General features: G+C 47.6%; 1 protein-coding gene across 3 annotated transcripts in view; it reads left to right on the top strand.

The window, feature by feature from the left end:
* FAM107A (family with sequence similarity 107 member A) overlaps positions 1-17,424 on the top strand; it is a 320,254-nt gene that overhangs the window by 9,102 nt on the left and 293,728 nt on the right. For 2 of the 3 annotated variants that reach the window (XR_009725547.1, XM_061354264.1), the window contains exons 2-4: positions 4,015-4,078; positions 13,273-13,447; positions 16,581-16,737. Coding sequence is in view for 2 of the 3 variants with exons in the window: in XM_061354264.1 (XP_061210248.1) it covers positions 4,015-4,078; positions 13,273-13,447; positions 16,581-16,737 (396 nt within the window). In the remaining variant the exon portion in view is untranslated. Of the gene's footprint in view, positions 1-4,014; positions 4,079-4,921; positions 5,469-13,272; positions 13,448-16,580; positions 16,738-17,424 lie in introns of those variants that run through there. The other variant, XM_061354265.1, reaches the window with a different exon arrangement.

Genomic DNA, 17,424 nt, shown 5'->3' with positions numbered 1-17,424 from the left:
ATAGACCAAAATTCAGCAAAAACACAGGAGATTTGGGCAACACTTTAGACAGTATCTCAATATCCTGGAGCATGTAAGAGGTGTTTTCATACACAGCACCAGGAGCAGCAAAAGGGTATTTGGGGCTAATTGTAAGGAGTGCTAGAGTTCAATTTGCTTAACCTCTAAATCACATGTTTTGTGGGTTCTTCACACACAGAAATGCTGGCATTGATCTGCCAACCATCAATGCCTTGTTCCAGTTTGAACTTCTTTCAAAGCCTCCAGGTTAAAGCAATAAGACTATTTTAATCAATTGATGTGTTCATTTATTGAATATCCATGTCAGCAGCTGCTAGTGCACCTTACGGACAAAGTACCTTTCCCTGAGCCCATCAACTCCCAGATACGTTGGGCAACTTCCAGCCCTGCTAATTGTGCCTCCCTCCCAAAACCAAGTCTGTTCCACATCCGTTCTCAGGCTGGGTGGCATTTTGTCCACTTTAATACCTCTTTATCACCATGATCTGATTGCAGCAATTTCTTGCCTAATTTATTATCTCAGACTTCAGCTACAGTGCAATATAGATGCTATGATACTACACCTTAATGGCACCTGCACTGATCTGAACCTGCCTGAAACCATTCTTGTCGCCCTTTCCATGGCTCATGGTCTGACCATGCTGACAGCTAATCTCCCTAACTGCTTTCATCAAAGCACAAACATGGTCCAAAATTACCAGCCATCAATTCTGCTACAAGTAAATATTAGGGCACCTATATGCAGAAGGAACACAGATTAATGGTTTGTACATGGAGGCTGGCTTTAAGCTGCAGTAGGAGCATTGCACTCTCCAAGTTGGGAAACTGTGGAGGAGGATACCTGCTAAGAGCTGGTGGTACAAAGCAAAACTGCCTCCAGACATTTGGATCTCTTTGTTCAATGGAGTCAGAGCCAGGAACAGTCCTGCTGGGATATAATGATGCCCAGGACGTTTGGGAGTAACATAGAATAGTAAAAGTACAATATGAAACTACCTACTATTTATACTTCACATTGCTTTGTTGCATTTAACCCCACTAATTCCAGCTCGTGTGCTGGGTGCCCTTACTGACATGGTCAGAGCAGGCTGGGGATCCCAGGATGAGCTGGTCTGCAGGTTGGAAGAGGTACCTATGCCCATAAGCAGTGTCTCCAGGGTCCTTCCTCTGTTGCTGAAGAAATTCCCTGGCATGGTTGCTGCTGGCACTGATGCAAGCACCAGGCAGACTTGGGGCATTTCCTCCTTCATCCTTCAGGATGCCTGGATCTGTCCTGCTCACCTGCAGAGGGGTGTAGTGTTACCATCCAGTGATAGATTTTATTACTACTTTTTACTCCTAGATGCAGTCACACTGCATACAGAAGTGTTTTTCACATGGAAATGGGAAGATTTGGGAAATAACAGACATTTTCCACCCATTTACTGCAGTACACCCTCCCTGTCCATGACAGATGAAGTCCTCTGATTCCATTCCCCTCCCCAGCTGTCAAGGGCAGAGTTCCATAATCCACTTTGTCCCATGGAGAGCAGGCAAAAGTCTCTATCATCTAGGCAATCATTAACTGCCCCCTGTGAGCCGGGGAGGAGCAAGAAGCTGTTCTGCTCTGCAAACACACTAATGGCTTGAGTGGAGATTAGCAGAAGTGTGTTTCCAGCCACCTCATGCCATGGAGGTGATGGGGTATTAGGGACCAGGCAGAGCTCTGACCAGCCTACATGCCCCTGCCCTTGGGTTTGCCACCACCAAGGTCACCACCACAGTGCAACCAGAAGAACTGAAGGGACTTGCATGAAGTTTATGCTTGGGGCCACAAAGGGTGGGAGGGCAGGCTGGGCTGCCCAGTCCCAACCACCACAAGCAGTGCCTCAGCCAACATCTAGCATTAATCCAGCAGGGGAAATGTTTAACGAGCCTCCAGGACCTCCCTGAAGCAGGAGGTGAAGCCCTGTCTGCCTTCAAATCCCAGCCCTGGGTGACTTCAGTGGGGCCAGCATTTTATCTGTGGATCAGGAACCTGGACATGACTGTCAGCGATGCTGCACGCCCAACCCTGTGCTGAGAGTGGAGATTTAATAAAGATACAGGCAGGCAGGGCCAGGCAGGGCTGTCTGCTCTGTAATTCACAGCTTGCATCCAGGCTCCTCGGCACTTCGAGCAGGTGGACCACAATCCCACACTGGCGGCAGCTTTATCTCACTGTCAGTGCCTTCACACAGTCTGGCTGCATTACACAACCATGGGAAAGCCAGTGTTTGTGTTGGGTACTCACTTGGCAGGCCTGGGGTTTTAAATACACAGGAGATGTGTCTATACAAGAAAACTCTTGGTGCCACAGCAACTGGCTGGAGAAGTGACAGCCAGCAGCAAACATCACCAGCAAAGTAACCCCGCAGCTAGAAGTCAATCTAATGTGCAGCCCCAGTAATGAGGAGCTGGCTGTGGGCTCCTCCAGAGCCATCTTCCTCATCCCAGCATTTCTTAATTAACTATGCAGCCACCCATCAGTGACACTCCAGGTCCACATTCAGCACAATGAATGTTATTTTATCTTTACATGACATTGGATGAAAGAACACATCCCTTCCTCAAGCAGGACAGAGTCAGAGTCCCAAGAAATGGGTCCTCTATAGCTACACGTGTCAGAGAGCTGCGCTGGAGCTGTGTCAGAGCTGTGCCAGAGCTGCCCAGCTCACGGGACAAGGGGGAATGGCTTTAACTGGACAGAGGGAGATTGAGATGAGCTCTTAGGCAGAAGCTCTTCCTTGTGAGGGTGCTGAGGCGCTGGCACAGGGTGCCCAGAGAAGCTGTGGCTGCCCCATCCCTGGGGACATGCCGGGCACAGCAGGTGCAATGAGTGATGCTGGAATGAGCTCTCCATGTCACCTTCTTCTGGGACATGAAGCCACTGCATAAGAAACACAGGGGCAGTGAATGACATACCTCCTTGTCTGCAGGAGCCACTCCAGGTAAATACCATTGAGCAGTCAACTGTCTCCACACAATAACCTTCAGGGAGCTACAGAGGGAATAGAAAGGCTTTTTGTTGATCCCAAAGGTTCAGAAGCACAGGGTGAAATTTCTTACTGACTCACATAGCAAAGAGAATTACTGTGCAAGGAGCTCCTGGAAAAACAGCTTTGCCATGAAAAGTCCTCCAAGGCAGGAGGATGTAAGCACACCACGAACCCACTTCCTTGCACAGAAGAGCCCAGATGTGCAGCAAGTCAGGCACTAGTGTGTGTCAGACATGTCCATAAAATTTAGCTGGCTTTTTTCCAATGTATTTGACTCAGTTGACAGCAGCTGTTGATGGATCACAGCCCTTTTCCACTCCCTCATCTACCAGCCATAACCACACTCAGGAGCTCAAAGCATTTTTGATGCTCTTTCCCCCCTTTGACATGCCTTCAGTGAACTCACAACACCAGGTTTTGAGCTTTAGCTTGTTTAAAGGCAGTCCCAGAGAAGCAATATGGAGGTACATCCATCTCCTTCAGTTCTAGATTGAGTCAATTTTATTTTCTTTTTGAGTTTGCAATGGGTAATATGAGCACAATCTGCACAGCCACAAAAAGCTCATGGGCTGCAAGGCAGGTTGCGCTTTGAACAGACAAACTGCACAGCCTCCCCACTTCAAGCCTCTCCTCCACCACATCCTTGATCTAGGGGCAAAAGCTGTGTGAGATCTTGAAAACTCTGCCTGTATCTATCCCACGGGTGGTTGGATTGGGCTGACCGTGCTTGTGCAAGCACATGCAGGCACACACCACACACACTGGGGAATGCAGACCAGCCTGCCTCTCATCTCCTGCATCTGATGCTCCTGCATCTGAGGCAATTAAATTTAACAGCTCCTGGTCAGGAAATTAAAAATAATTATAATTTTTTGAAGTCTCCAATAGGAAGTGACCAGCAACTCCTCCTGCATTTCCTCTGCTGTAACAGAGCTATACCTGCACAGTCCTTTCCCATTTCTTTCTTGTCTTCCAGAAAGAATACTCCCTTCAGCCCAAGTGTCCGAGTGGGAGCAGGAAGCCCAGGAGCAGTGGCTCAGGTGAGTGCCATCAGCCTGGCTGCCCCATGGAGGGCTTTGCAAGGAGAGTTGGGAGAGGCTGGGGCTTCTCTTCACATGCAGCGCTGCTGAGTCCTTGGCTGGAAAACACAGCTGGGGAGAGGGAAAATGCTGGGATGTGGAGAGGAGCAAAATGTGGAGAGGTGAAAATAAGTGAATAAGCACCCCAGCCTCCACCTCCACACACACCTGTGGCAGCCTGGACTCGTTCTCCAGATCTTCACAGGGCTGAAAGCATCAGGCCAGGACATGGCTGTGATGGTGTGTGCACCCATGGGTGCTGCAGCATGTGAATGTGGCTGGGTACCATGGCAGTGCCCCCAGATTCCCTTATCCTTTTCCTCTCGGTGGAAATGGTTTCATCCCATCCCTGCCTATCTCCTGAGGCTGAAACACTGGTCATCTGCAGGCTGGCATAGGGTGACCTGGACAGAACTGCACTCAGCACCCACCTAAGAGCCAAAAGGAGCTGCTGGGGTGGTTTAACTCCTTCTCTTCCACCAGCTTTGCAGCCGCTGGTTTCACAGGCCATGGGCAATTCAGGGACAGTAAACATGACACCTCCAGCCACAGCAGGGACGGGGACAAGATGCCCAATCCAGGCAGCAGCTGCATCTCAGCAGGGTGAGATTTGGCAGGGTGATGCAGGAGCATCACTCAGCCCTGGTGCCACCAGGATGCCTGTAACCCCACTCAGGGGCTGCTGCTCCCTCTGCATCCCCTTCCCCATGGGGTGCAGCCACTGCTCCCCCTGGACCTGCAGCAGTTGGTAGATGATAGGGTGTTGCAACACACCAGGGAATGATCACGATAACTGGAGCGGTTGCCCCGGTGCCAGGCTTGGCTGTTGCAGTGGTTGCTAAAGAGAGTGGGCGTGCAGCTTCCTCTAGGGTGATCTGATTTCTCTGGGAGCGTGGTGAAGGCACACTTAAGAGGAGCCGTACTCTGTGGAGCACAGACACAACCTCTGCACCAGCAGCAGTGCTGGGCATGCACAGGACTGTTTGCTTTTGCTGGGGGTGAAACTATTACCTTGTTCATCCATCCTGGGAAAACATTGTCTGGCAACGAGGAGCAAAGGGAGCAAGTTTGGAGGGTGGCAGAGAGAGCGGGCACCGGTTGCTGCCAGCCAAACTCCAGCCCTCAGCATGGTCCCTGTGGGGTGGTGACAGCGGCAGGGAGGGAGCACCAGCGCAGCAGCCACCTCCACGTGACTCCATCCCTGCTCCCACTGGAGAGACCGGGCAGCTCCATCGGACCTGGCCATCAGTCCTGCAGGTGTGAGTGCAGTCGGGCAGGAGCAGAGCCATGTCATGGGGCACGGGGCAACACTTGTCCTCCGGGCTCTCCAAGGCCACGCTGCGGAAATCAGGTAAGCCCCGAGCACCCCTGGGCTGCGCCAGGGGGTCCCTGCTTCTCTGCTGGCTCCCCATTGTAGGAAGCCCCCATGGGATTAGTCTGTGCTGCATACATGGTTGAACACAGTGACTTTGGACCCTGGTTTAAATGTTATTTGAGATACTGTGTTATAATACTTCAGTAGCTGGTTGAGAAGCTGTCCTTTTGCTTCTGCTTTTCAAAATGGACCTGTATCCCACAGGAATTCCCTTAGCTGCAATTCAAACCTTCTTGGAGAGTCATTGGGCTGAACAGGGGGCACTTGCTAATACAATCCCTGCAGTTCAATGTGGGAGGATTTTCTATGCATTCCACAAAATACCTTTGAGCTACCTTAAAACATTCATTAATGATTGATGCATGTCTCTATCATAGGCAGGCAAATGTGCAGGGCAAATTTTGATGAGATACTAAAAGTAAGTTTGTGATTATGGAGAAAGACTGCTAGGCATCTGTCACTGCTTAACAAAACTAAACATGCTGCTTGCGAAAGGTATGGGACTGACGTCCCTTGGTGATTGCTAACAGAGTGGGATCCCAGCCCTGTTACCTTTGCTTATCACAGTCCAAGGTAATTAAACAAAATGATTAACCAGCACTCCCAATCCTGCCTGCCTGCAGGCAGAGGGGAGTTTGCTGCTGCCTGACTGTACAAGCGCTTCCAGCGTTACCCAACCCAAAAGAGGGAACCAGTAACTTCTGCAAACCAGAGAGTTGAGCTAGCTCCAGGCGTGCCTTGATTCCTCTTCTTCAAACACACATGTGTGAGTGCAAAGCTCAGTGGGTGACCACCATGACACCCGGGATCCTTTGCATTTTGGGGTGATGGTGGAAGGTTGTGTATGAGCAGTCCAGGCTGAGCCCAGTGCCCGCTCTGTGCCCCCCCTTAGGTTGGCATGGTGCTCGGCAAGGGTGGGCAGTGGCTAGACTTGGACTTGAAGCTGGGAGCTTCAAGGTTGTGTCCCCTTGCCTCATTCTCCATCTCCATTAGGGATCTTTCCCTTTCTGACCCCTTGACCTCATGGGCATTATCCCTGAATGCCAGGTCTGAGTGAAGAGGACCAAGGGTGTGCATGCCTGCTGCCCCGAGGCAGCCTGTTGATAGCTGGGAACGGCTTCCCATGGCAGCCACATCAAGTTACGTTCATCCTATTGCATTATAACTACCAGAATTAGCCTTGCTTAATTATTTAAAAGTATAGATTAGAAGCAGACAAAGGCTCTTTGCCTCCTGTCCAAAGCACACGTATCATTTATTTGTGATACGGTCACCTCGTGACAAGCAAGGGGGAGCATGCCAGGTCCATCAGTAAGAGATGCTCCTGAGCTGCCGGCACAGCAGGAACAAGAGAGGAAAATCACAGTGAGGATGGGAGCTAGTACATCTCGCCCAGGGAGGGTAATGATTAGCATCTGCCAGTTTTTGAGTTCACCATATTACTATTAATAATAATATTATTATCAACAATAATAATAATAATACCATCATCAACAACAGCATCAAGTTGTTAACATTGTCATCAGAGCATTAAGTCACAGCAGTCATTAAGCTAATGTGAAGGAATGTCAGATATGTCTGGGTTTTACTGTGTAGCAGCCACACATGGATTACTTGGGGCAGTAGAGTGTGTTTTGCAAGTTTGGCTGTGGGGACTCACCAATCACTCACCCAGGCTTCCAGGACCTGCAAGCCTCCCCTCACAGAGCATCATTCAAGGGTCATCATTTAAGGATAGGTTGGATAGGGCTTGGAGCAACCTGCTCTAGTGGAAGGTGTCCCTGCCTGTGGCAGGGGGTCGGAACTGGATGAGATTTGAGGTCCTTTCCAACCCAAAACATTCCACGGTTCTATGACCCAACCCTCTAAAGCTGGCATCTGTGTGCCTTACTCTGCCCTCAACCTATCAACCATGCAGAAAGCAGCTTCCAAAATCAAGTGCCCAGGTTTGAGGTCAAATCACTTGTCCTCCCAGCAGGGGATCCTCCAACTATGTAGTTGCACACCCAGAAGCTGTTCTGGCCATGTGAAGCTTTGGGGCTCACAGAGACAGACATACAATTGTTTCCCTGCCCTATGATGCCAACCCCAGCTATTCTGTGTATCTGAATTACAATTAATATTAGGAAAATCACACAAATTACCAAAACCCATCAATTCCAGATGACAAACTTTCAGCTTCATTATTTGTAAGTCTTAACATACAGCGGGACCTTTTCTGCTATTACACTCTCATGGGCAAAGGTGTAGGACTAAACCTCAGCTCCATGTCAGACAGGGAACATGCATTGACTGAAATCTCATGTTCTAAAATGAAAAAAAAACCAATCTCAACTTTTAGTTAACAGATAGAAGTGTGTGTGTATCAGTGCTTAAAAGGAGCTGAGGCTAGTTTAAAGATCCCATGCTCTCTCCTGTTCCCATCCAGGAACCCTCATCGTGGGGAAAGGAGGGCTCCCCAGGGAGCGGATGCTGTAGTCCAGAAAAGGGAAGGCTTCCCCATGATTGCAGTTAAATGTGTCAGAAACTCACAGCATTTCCCAGGCTCAGGTTCCTTGTGCAAACAGCTCAAACCAGCTCTGCTGACCCGTGCTGAGTGTGTTGGTTTTACTTGTAGGATGTGTATGACCAGCTCCTTTCAGCAGCCCTTCCTTAATCGGTTGGCTTTAAAAGAGATGCATTCATGAATAAACCCCAGGCATCCAGAAAGCCAGAGGTTCTTCTCTGTAGCCACAGTTTTAAGTGGTCAGTTCTGCCCTGAAAACAGTCCCTTGAGTCAGTGGTTTTACAAACCCAGACCCAGAGCTCTGACCCTGGGTGTCCTGAAGGTGTTGCTCAGTCTCATCCGTTCTACCAAGTAACAGGACCTTAAAAGGGTTTCACAGAATTTACAAAGTGCAGTATCCGCTGAGCTTGAATCCCATTTGCAGAATAAAGCCTGCTGCCTGTTTTTATGTGGATGGCACTTCACAGAGGCTCATCTCTGCCCAGGAAGGGATGCCCATACAGTATATTTTAACAAGAGCAGTTTGGTCATCATCTGCCCTGAGATGCTCAAGTTGGAAAATCAGTCCTTAAATGACACAGGTAGCAGAAATAAAAGACTGTGAACTACGTTTGCTTTATAGATTTCAGGTAAAGTGAAGTGCTGACACAAAGAGCAGTGTCAGCAAAAAATGGGGGTGTACCGCTGCACACCCATTCTCCCAAGCAGTCACAAGTTGCGAGGAGCCCAGACCTCCACCCAACAGCTTTGGATTAATTTTGTTTTCAATTCCTTTAGATTTTCCCTTTGTGAAGAACAGGCTGGAGCCATGCAGGCAGCTGTAAGCAAAGCTGGACCCCTGTGGTTACCTGCCCTTTCCAAGGCTGTTGTTAATCCCCTTAACATTCCTGAGGATTATTTCCATCCCAACAGGATGGTGGAACAGGCTGCCAGCCGCAGCACAAGGAGCAGCACAAGGCACACAGTCCAGATGCAGAGGGTCTCACAGGGCAACCCACCAAGAAAAGACAAATCACTTAATCCTAAATAAATGCTCTGTGAAGGGCACATCCCCCAAGTCAGGGAAAACCAAAGAGCAGCAGCAGCAAAAGGAAGCATAGCTCAGCTCTGGCCGTGACCAAGCACCTGTGTCCAATGCCTATCCCTGGGCATGAGCCAGTCCAAGCAGCCCCTTGTGTTTTATGTTCCTAGCAGGGTATATTTAATGCATTATTTGGAATATTTAGGTTTTCAAAGGAACTTAATGATGCACCAAACCTGCCTGATACCCTGTGCCCCAAAATATTGGAGCTGAGTATAATCAGAAGTGTCAACAATTTGCCCCAGGATTGCAGACTGCGGATTTTTATCATGTTTCACAGGAAGTGGGGGATTTATAAGCATTTCCAGGTGGTCTGAGCAAGGATTTGGTCAGAAATGACCAAGATGCTACAATGTCACTTTTCCCTTCCAGCCAGTTCCACACCCTGGGGAAGGAGGGTGGCTGGTCTGAGACACCTCAAAGATATCAATATTCCCTGTGGAGTCTCTTAGAAAACAAATCAAGACTGGGAGCTCATTTCACAGCTAAGGCTGGGAGTAGAGATAAAAGTCCACGTATCTGCCAGTGGCTCTGGCTCCTCATCCAGGCAGCCTTGCTTTTTCCTTACAGACAAGTCACTTTGGCCACTCTCTTGCGAGGTACCTTTCCTAGAAGCCTCAGGCTTCTAGAAATGAGGAAAGGGAAAATATTCAAAAGCAAGCAAAAGACTGAGTAAGCTGAAGCAAACACAGCGACGTTTTATAAGCAACACTCCAAAGCAGACGTATTTAAAAGGTCACGCTGTTTTTCTGAGTACAGCAGAGGGTATTAAAATGTACATGCAGTTGTTGTTCATATCTTGCCAAGAACAATATAGAAATATCTAACACCTTTTGCTGATTTATGATGGTGGCCAAAGAGGTGCGAGAGCAGAGCCTTGTTCATTGATCTACGGCTGAATCATGAGAAAAACATACATCTGGCTGTAAATCCACTGCAGAGACCTGCCTGGATTTATACCTCCAGCACTATAAATAATGAGAAAAAGCAGCCTGATAGCAGTCTGTCTCCCCTTACAGGGACATGAATTACACCAGGTCTTGAAGATGACAGATCTACAGGACAAACATTTTGCACTGGGTCCCTATCTGCCAACCTGCAGCAGAAAGGATGTCCTGTCCTTATTCCCAGCATGACCCCAAGCCATGTTTCAGATGCACCAGGATTTTTATATTCTTTTCTTTTCCTGCCCAATGAAAATGAAGGCATTCCTTGAATTGTTCCAGACTAAGGTCTTCCGAAGGTTTAAAATGCTGAGTTTTGTAACGAGGTTCAAGGCTCCTTGGGGACAAGGTCAAGGCTTTGACTTTGTCCCAAGGGCAGCAATATGAGCCAAATCCTCGAGGGTGGTGTCTGCACAGCCCTAGACAGATCTAGCACAGCAAAAAGCAAGCTCAGAGCTACCTGCTGTGTCCTGGCTCTTGCAGCATCATTCAGGCAAATTGCACTCATTGTGAGGACTTGTGCATACTGATTTAACAGCCCTGGCCAGAAATGCTTCCAATCAGTTTCAGTTCCTCCCACTTCCTCCTTCCAAGTATTTTCTTCAATTATACTCGTTTCAGGGAAAAATTCCCCATCTGCCTCCAGTAAACAGGGTTAGATTGCTGCAGTCAGGAAATAACCATGCTGACTGATTCAAAACCTGCAGCCTCACCACGGTGCTCCTCCAAAATACTGCATAAGCAGAGGGTCCCCCAGGCTCGTGGGATGAAAAGGTAGTAGGGAGAAGCTTCTGATCATCCTGTGTGTCTGGGGGGTGGAAATAGCACAAGACCAACCTGAAGGGTTGGATGACACATTGAATAGCATTGTACACTACTGGGTATTAGACCTATTGTGGATGTGGAACAGCCTGCCCCAAGCAAATCTCCTGGGATCTGGGTCTTGGAAGCAGGAAGAAGGGACTCTCATGAGCTACAAAAGGAAGCCCATACATCACGAAGGAAGAGGAAAACAGCATTTTATCGGTAGCAGTGCTACACCAGTGCACCAAGAGCTAGCAGACCTTAGCAGCAGGGCCCAGGAGCTACACCGCATAGAAAGAGAGCCACCAAAGTTACTACAGTTACAGCCATTTACAGTACCTTGCTCACTGCACGTTGCATTATCCCCTGGCACAGCACAACAGGCAGATTTCGGATGGACAAATCCAAGATCAATACCAATACCCCCCAGCTCTTCTGATGTGCAGCAGGATTTGGTATCCAGCACACAGCAAGTAGAGGCATCTCTCTCACTGGAGGCAGCTCTGATCTAAATGATAGGACAGGAACAGTAGGAAAAGGGCAGCAGGACATCACAGTGACACTGAGGCTAGTTTGTCACTATAGCTGTCCAGAAATGGTGTTTCCATTAAAAACACCTCTCATTTTATTTAAGTTACTCCATGAAGAAACTTTTTTGCTTGAAGAATTAAGACATTGCTTTGCCATTTGAAATGGGAGCTCATTCATTTCATTCATGCCAAAACAAACCTTTGCTTTTGTACCTTCCTTCCTTGGCTTCTGTCTGCCTCTTCTCCTATGACAAAAAGACCAAAAAAGGGAAGTAGAAGAGAAAAAAGAACATTTTTTCTTATTGTTCAGAGCCTGGCTTTCATCCAACAGAAATTAGCCATGAAATCGTGCTGCCTTAACCCTTGGCTGTTCTTCAATCCCTGCATCCCTCTGGAAGGCAATGCTGAGCCTCCAGTTTCAACCTGTGGAATCCGACCCTGCAGGCTTTTGAGTCAGCCTGGCACTTGCCATTAAACAAACATCAAACCACACCACCTTCCCTCTGCCACCACTGATCTATGACGCTAGAGGAAAATAATTTGATACAAGAAAGCACTGGTTCCAGCTTCCAAGCGCCCTTTAAATATGTACTGAACTATTCACCCCAATTACACTTGTGTAATGGGCTCTGATTTGTTTTCCTTTGTTCCCCAAGCAGTAGGGCACTGCCCACATTAACATTCAATGAGAAGTTGTTTGATATTGAGTCATTTCTTCAGCGGTTATTATTCTGTACACAATTCTGTTTGATTGCAATCCACTTCACATTTGATAAGTACTTACTGACTGAAAGAATAACCTAGCCTGCTTTCTCTTGCCTTCTGTTTTATTGATTTCTGCTTTAAAAGAAAGGGCTTTATTCCTTTTATACATGAGATTGCAATAAGGGAATGAGGCAACATTACTGAACAACTGTTTTCCTTGCTGTTCCACCAACCCATATAGCTTCACACTGGGCCCCTAAAAATACTGTAATAAGACACTTGGAGACATGGAGCTGTCTATACCCTTTTCCTGGGACTTTTTGTTCTCACTGGTAAACTTCCAAATTGCTCAAGTGAATAGTCAGGAATAAATTGTTCTTTCTGAGCCCCTGATTAGACCGTACACTGAATAACTGTTGGCAACCCCACTGTGCTCTGTATTTAAAGACACAGCCTGCTGCATGCTGTTTGTCTTATAACTTGTGCTTTGCACTCACTTTATATACGTTTTTTGTAAAGGGGAAATATACAGCACTTGGAAAATATGAAGAGTGAGCATGCCCCGTGGTTTGCCTGAAATCCAAGTTACCATCACTTCCAAAACAGTGGACTCTTGTTCTTAACATCCACAACATACAAATTATTACAGCACGATCACATACTGCATGGGCAAATTATGCTTTTCTTAGCCTTGGGCTCAATCCTGATTATTATGCCAGCAGGATATCAGCAAAACCTTCCCTTGACAAGAGGTTTCAGCCACAGCAGCACTTCTTCAGGCTCATGTTTTGGAAGCCCCTCAAACCCCACAGCATCCCCTTGTGCTAAGGGACCGACAACCCCAGCCAGGAGGAGCAAAGCCGCAGCTCAGCACAGTCCACATCCATGGCTGTTTCAAGTGTTAGTTAGACCTATCTTGCATTAATTAATCCTTGGCACTCAACACTACAGGCACTAAAGTAAGCAGCTGGCAAGTGATTTCAGTGATCTAATTAATAAATGTCTCATCAACAACACAAAGGGAATATGTTTTAAAGCCTCTAAAAAACCCTCAGCAGCACATGGAGGCACGTGCACGCAGACACTGACACGGGTGTTGAGCAGCAGGGCAGGCACCATCTCTTGTCTTGTCCAGGGGAGGAGAACTCCAGGGATTCCCACACCATAGCAGGGAGAGACTTCTCATGCAAACACATCTCTTTTCTTCCAGCATCAATATACACTGAAATACAGCAGGAACAACCAGACAGTGGGAATATCCTGACTCACCCAGACTACATAGATGGAAACCCAGACCTCATCAAACCTAAAAAGCTCCTAAATCCTATAAAAGCCTCAAAGAGCCACCAAGAGCTGCACAGAGAGCTGCTGATGAACCACAAAAGGTAAGAGATGCTGGAGCGGTCTGAGAGGTGCTGAGCCATCAGAGCTAAAGTGCCAGTGACAGCCTGTGAGTTGGAAGGGCACAATAAACCCTTCCACTTGCAACCAAACACAGTGTAGAACTTGCTGTAGCCCTTTATTCTTTTCTCTGATGTGACAGTTTGTTTCAAACCAAAAGCAGGATGAAAAGCCTCACCCCTAAGCACCAGCTAGCACTCCTTGGAACTGCTTGCTATTTCCACCCACCTGGATCCCTCAAGCATGAGAAAATGCAAGGCATCCCTACAGTCACTTTATTGGTGTCCCACATGTTTTCTCCCTGGTCCTGTTTTTTCTATCTCCATCACTGATTTGCCAAATCCCCAGCAATGTACAGCATTCCTGTGTGCTTTAAGGTCAACCCAGAGGCAGTAAGAGGTGCAGGTTGGATGGAGACACCGAAAGGGAACACACCAGGGTGAGATAATCTGTACAAAGAGGAAGCTTATCACTGTCTCCCTAAAAATCCAACAGGTAAAGATAGGCTAGAATCCACATTCTTGACCTCTTACCCCATCACTTCAATTTAAGTCTTTAGGGGTACAAATACAACACCAGAAAAATTACATCAGTGACTGAGAACCTATAATCACATCATTATTTTGCAGCAGATGTTGAAACATGAGTGCAATAAAAGTATATTCAGTTCAGAGGCTTTTAAGCACAGCAAGAAATCTGCTGGCTTTATACTGCCATTTTCTGAACACCCCGAAACACTGTGACATGATAGCACTTTGGCCATCTAAAAAAGAGCACAGCCTCTTCAGAAGGATACAGTCATCGTGAGAACCAGACACACATTTAAACTCAGCAAACAATCAAGCCTGGCAGCAGGGTGCATTAACCAATACTGGCACTGCCTGGGCTTGGGTTTGATTTGATTTTCCCAAAATCAGAAGAATTACGGGGCCCATACCCAGGCTGTTCTCCAACATCAAGGCAGAGGTAACTCAATCAGCCAGATATTTTTAAAACACTCTGGCTTGAGAGTGACCATCTCCTGCCTGGTGATGCTGCTCAGGGTAAAGGCTTCCCCATCAGCACTGACTTTGATCTCACAGAGCAGTTATTTCAGTCTGAGCACGATGGAATCAAGAAAACCCTGCAATGGAGGGAGCAGAGAGGAACGGTGACAGACAAGGTACAGACCCCATGGGCATCAGACTGAGCTGAACTTGAAACTGACAAACAAAAAGCACATCATCACTTTGTATTCTAGTTCTGTGCCTGCCAACACATTACATACATCTGTGCCATCACCTCCACTGCAGCCATCCTGCACTTCCTGATCCCTCTGCTTATAGGCCTGTACATCTCAGACATCAGTTTAACCCCACTTTGGCTCTGGCCTCCAAAATATGCTTCAGCAAATATGGAAACAAACCCTACTGTGAACAATAACCCATCATCACTGGTTTCTTGTCACTCTCAAATCCACCAGTTTTGCTTCCTACTACTTGTTACTATAGAGTAAGAGAGGGCAGAAGGGGAGAGAGAAGGTTCTATGACTTGCTTCTGTTTCTACTTTGCCATTGTTTTTTCCCCTTAAGCAAAAGGGAGAAGCAACTCAAACCAGCATCTTGTGCAACAAAACTCTTATCTTAGTCAACACCTCTGGGTACTAACAGCACAGGCTGACTAAATCAGAGAGTAGTAACAAATCCACAGGCAACACTGCAAGCTGTGTCTCCAGCAAGTCAAAGCAGGTTTGCCTTCTATTAAGCCTTGGGAAAAGCATTTCTGCAGCATCCAAGTTCCTCCTGCCTTGAAAAACCATCATGAAACGTCTTGGGCCAGTGCTGTGGCCACTTTCACTGATGTTGTCATGAACTTTATCCTGTCATAAAGCAAAAAAACCCAAATTACAATAAAGTGAATCACTAAACATGCCACTGGAAGGATGAAAGCAAGCCCTTAGCACAGAAATGGGTAAGTCCCCTCCTTGTCTCAAAACAGACCTTCAGAACAGGGACACCAAACACCCCACATTTTACAACAGGACTTGTAAATACTCTCAGCCCATTGATTTTAACGAGTGTTAAACCCAGCCCATGAAAGTGGTCAGATCCCACTCCTTGCATGTAACAGCTTTGGGATCTCCACCACCTTCTCAAAAATACAACTTCAGTCAATTACTTCCAGTTCTGTATTTTCTCACACCATTACGTACATTCCAGCTGCTGTTGCAGAAGATAGATGCGTCAATGCAGTCTTCACCACTTTGTCATAATCTGTTTTTCAGCAAAATCGCAGTTGCAATAAGGTCTTCCTTGAATTCAGCAAACGTTCACCTTCCCAGCAGTTTCACGTTTTGCTCTTCTGTGGCTGGGGCTCAGCAGGGCAGAAAGTCACCACTTTTAGTGAACTTCTTCCATCTCTTTACCATGCATTTACACCTTGCCTGCACGTCCTTGCCATGTCTCCATCCCTGTGATCCCGTCTTTCACAGAGCAGGGCTTGGAGCAGCCCCTACCCATCTGAGATGCTTTGGAGCAGCCCCGCTTCCTCTGGGATGCTTGGGCAGCTGAAGGAGAGCCAGGCACAAAAGCTCTGGCTTCTAACAACAAAGGAGGTTTCATTTTGGCCTCTTGACCCAACCTCTCCATGTCACCAGGGGGATGGCGAGCCCTCAGCTCTGACACAAAGCAGGGAAGCAAAAGGGAGGAACGCAGCTGCCGCGGCAATTACTGCAGATCAATGACTACCCCTGCTGGTGGAAAAAAAATCATTATTTAACATGCCTTTAGCGCAGCTCAATCTGTCACTGACATCGTGAAACTGGCAATAGCAAGGGCCAGGGAAGGTCCCATTTCCACACCATACCCTGCAAGCTCAATGTAATGGCATTAGCAAGATTTCCAGCACCACAAGCCGCATACGAAGACAGCAAACTCTCTGCCCACCCAAAGCAAGCAACCCCAGGAACCATCCCAGCAATAGGGAAACACTCTCAAAACGTTGTGGGTGGATTTGTGGACCAGGTCCCTGATGTTTCTGTTTAGGGCTGAGAAAAGCTTTGGGGTTTCTGGGCTGTCAGTGGCTACACCCATAGGATGTTAGTTCTTTTGCCCTGATTGATCTGCTTTTTATCCACAGAGGTTTGAGCATGGAGAGTAAGCCAGAGCTGCAGCGGGTGCTCGAGCACCGACGGCGAAATCAGCTTATCAGAAAGAAGAAGGAAGAGGAAGAGGCAAAGAAATTGCAGTGTCCTTTTGAAAAAGAGCTATTAAAGAGGCACCAGAGGCTGGACCAGGTAGAACTGGGTTTTCAAGCCATCCTTGGCTTGTCCTAATGACCCTGCATAAGAACACAGAGGAGATGAGTGGGCTGAGGTTCAAACCAAGATATAGCTTTGCTACCCCTCCATAAAAGGGGAAACAGTCCATCCTGCAGCACCTTCATCCTCACAGTGGGATCCACCTTGCTTGTACCACCTCACCCAGGACCCCCACCACACACCACTTGCCCTGGCTCTCCCCTCCAGGTCCCAAGTGGTGTCTTTGGGGTGTGCTTTGCTGCACCCATCACAAGTAGTGCTCAGGATCCTGGGGTGAGGGGTGAAAGGCTGTGGAAGTGCTGGAAGGTGCAGTGCTGCTGCAATCACACCCAAGCTGCTTTTGGGAGCAGTTCCTGGTGTATTTCCTGGCCAAAAATATGCTGGGGAAAAGCAATATTGAGCATAGGTGCCTGTCAGCAGCAGAGCCATTTCCCTGCTCCTCTTACCCAAACCAGTGCAAGCAGCAAGGAGTGTCATTGCCACTGAAAATAAAGTCATTCCCTGTCCTACCTTCCAGTGTTTGCACTGCAAATGGATGAAACTAGTTTATTTAATGACACCACAGCTCCCTTGCAATAACATCAGGCAAGAGAAGATGACTTGAAAAACCAAAGCCCAGTACTCTTAGAGAAGAACCAGGAAAATGAAAAGGTGGTTTAGGGA

This window comes from Neopsephotus bourkii, unplaced genomic scaffold (assembly GCF_033783945.1).
Source record: "Neopsephotus bourkii isolate Nb327-2 ecotype Australia unplaced genomic scaffold, CSIRO-AGI_Nbou_v1 NB_719, whole genome shotgun sequence".
NCBI classification, from domain to species: Eukaryota; Metazoa; Chordata; class Aves; order Psittaciformes; family Psittacidae; genus Neopsephotus; species Neopsephotus bourkii.
The sequence above is the reverse complement of the archived record's forward strand: the minus strand, read 5'-3'. Positions and strand labels throughout refer to the sequence as shown.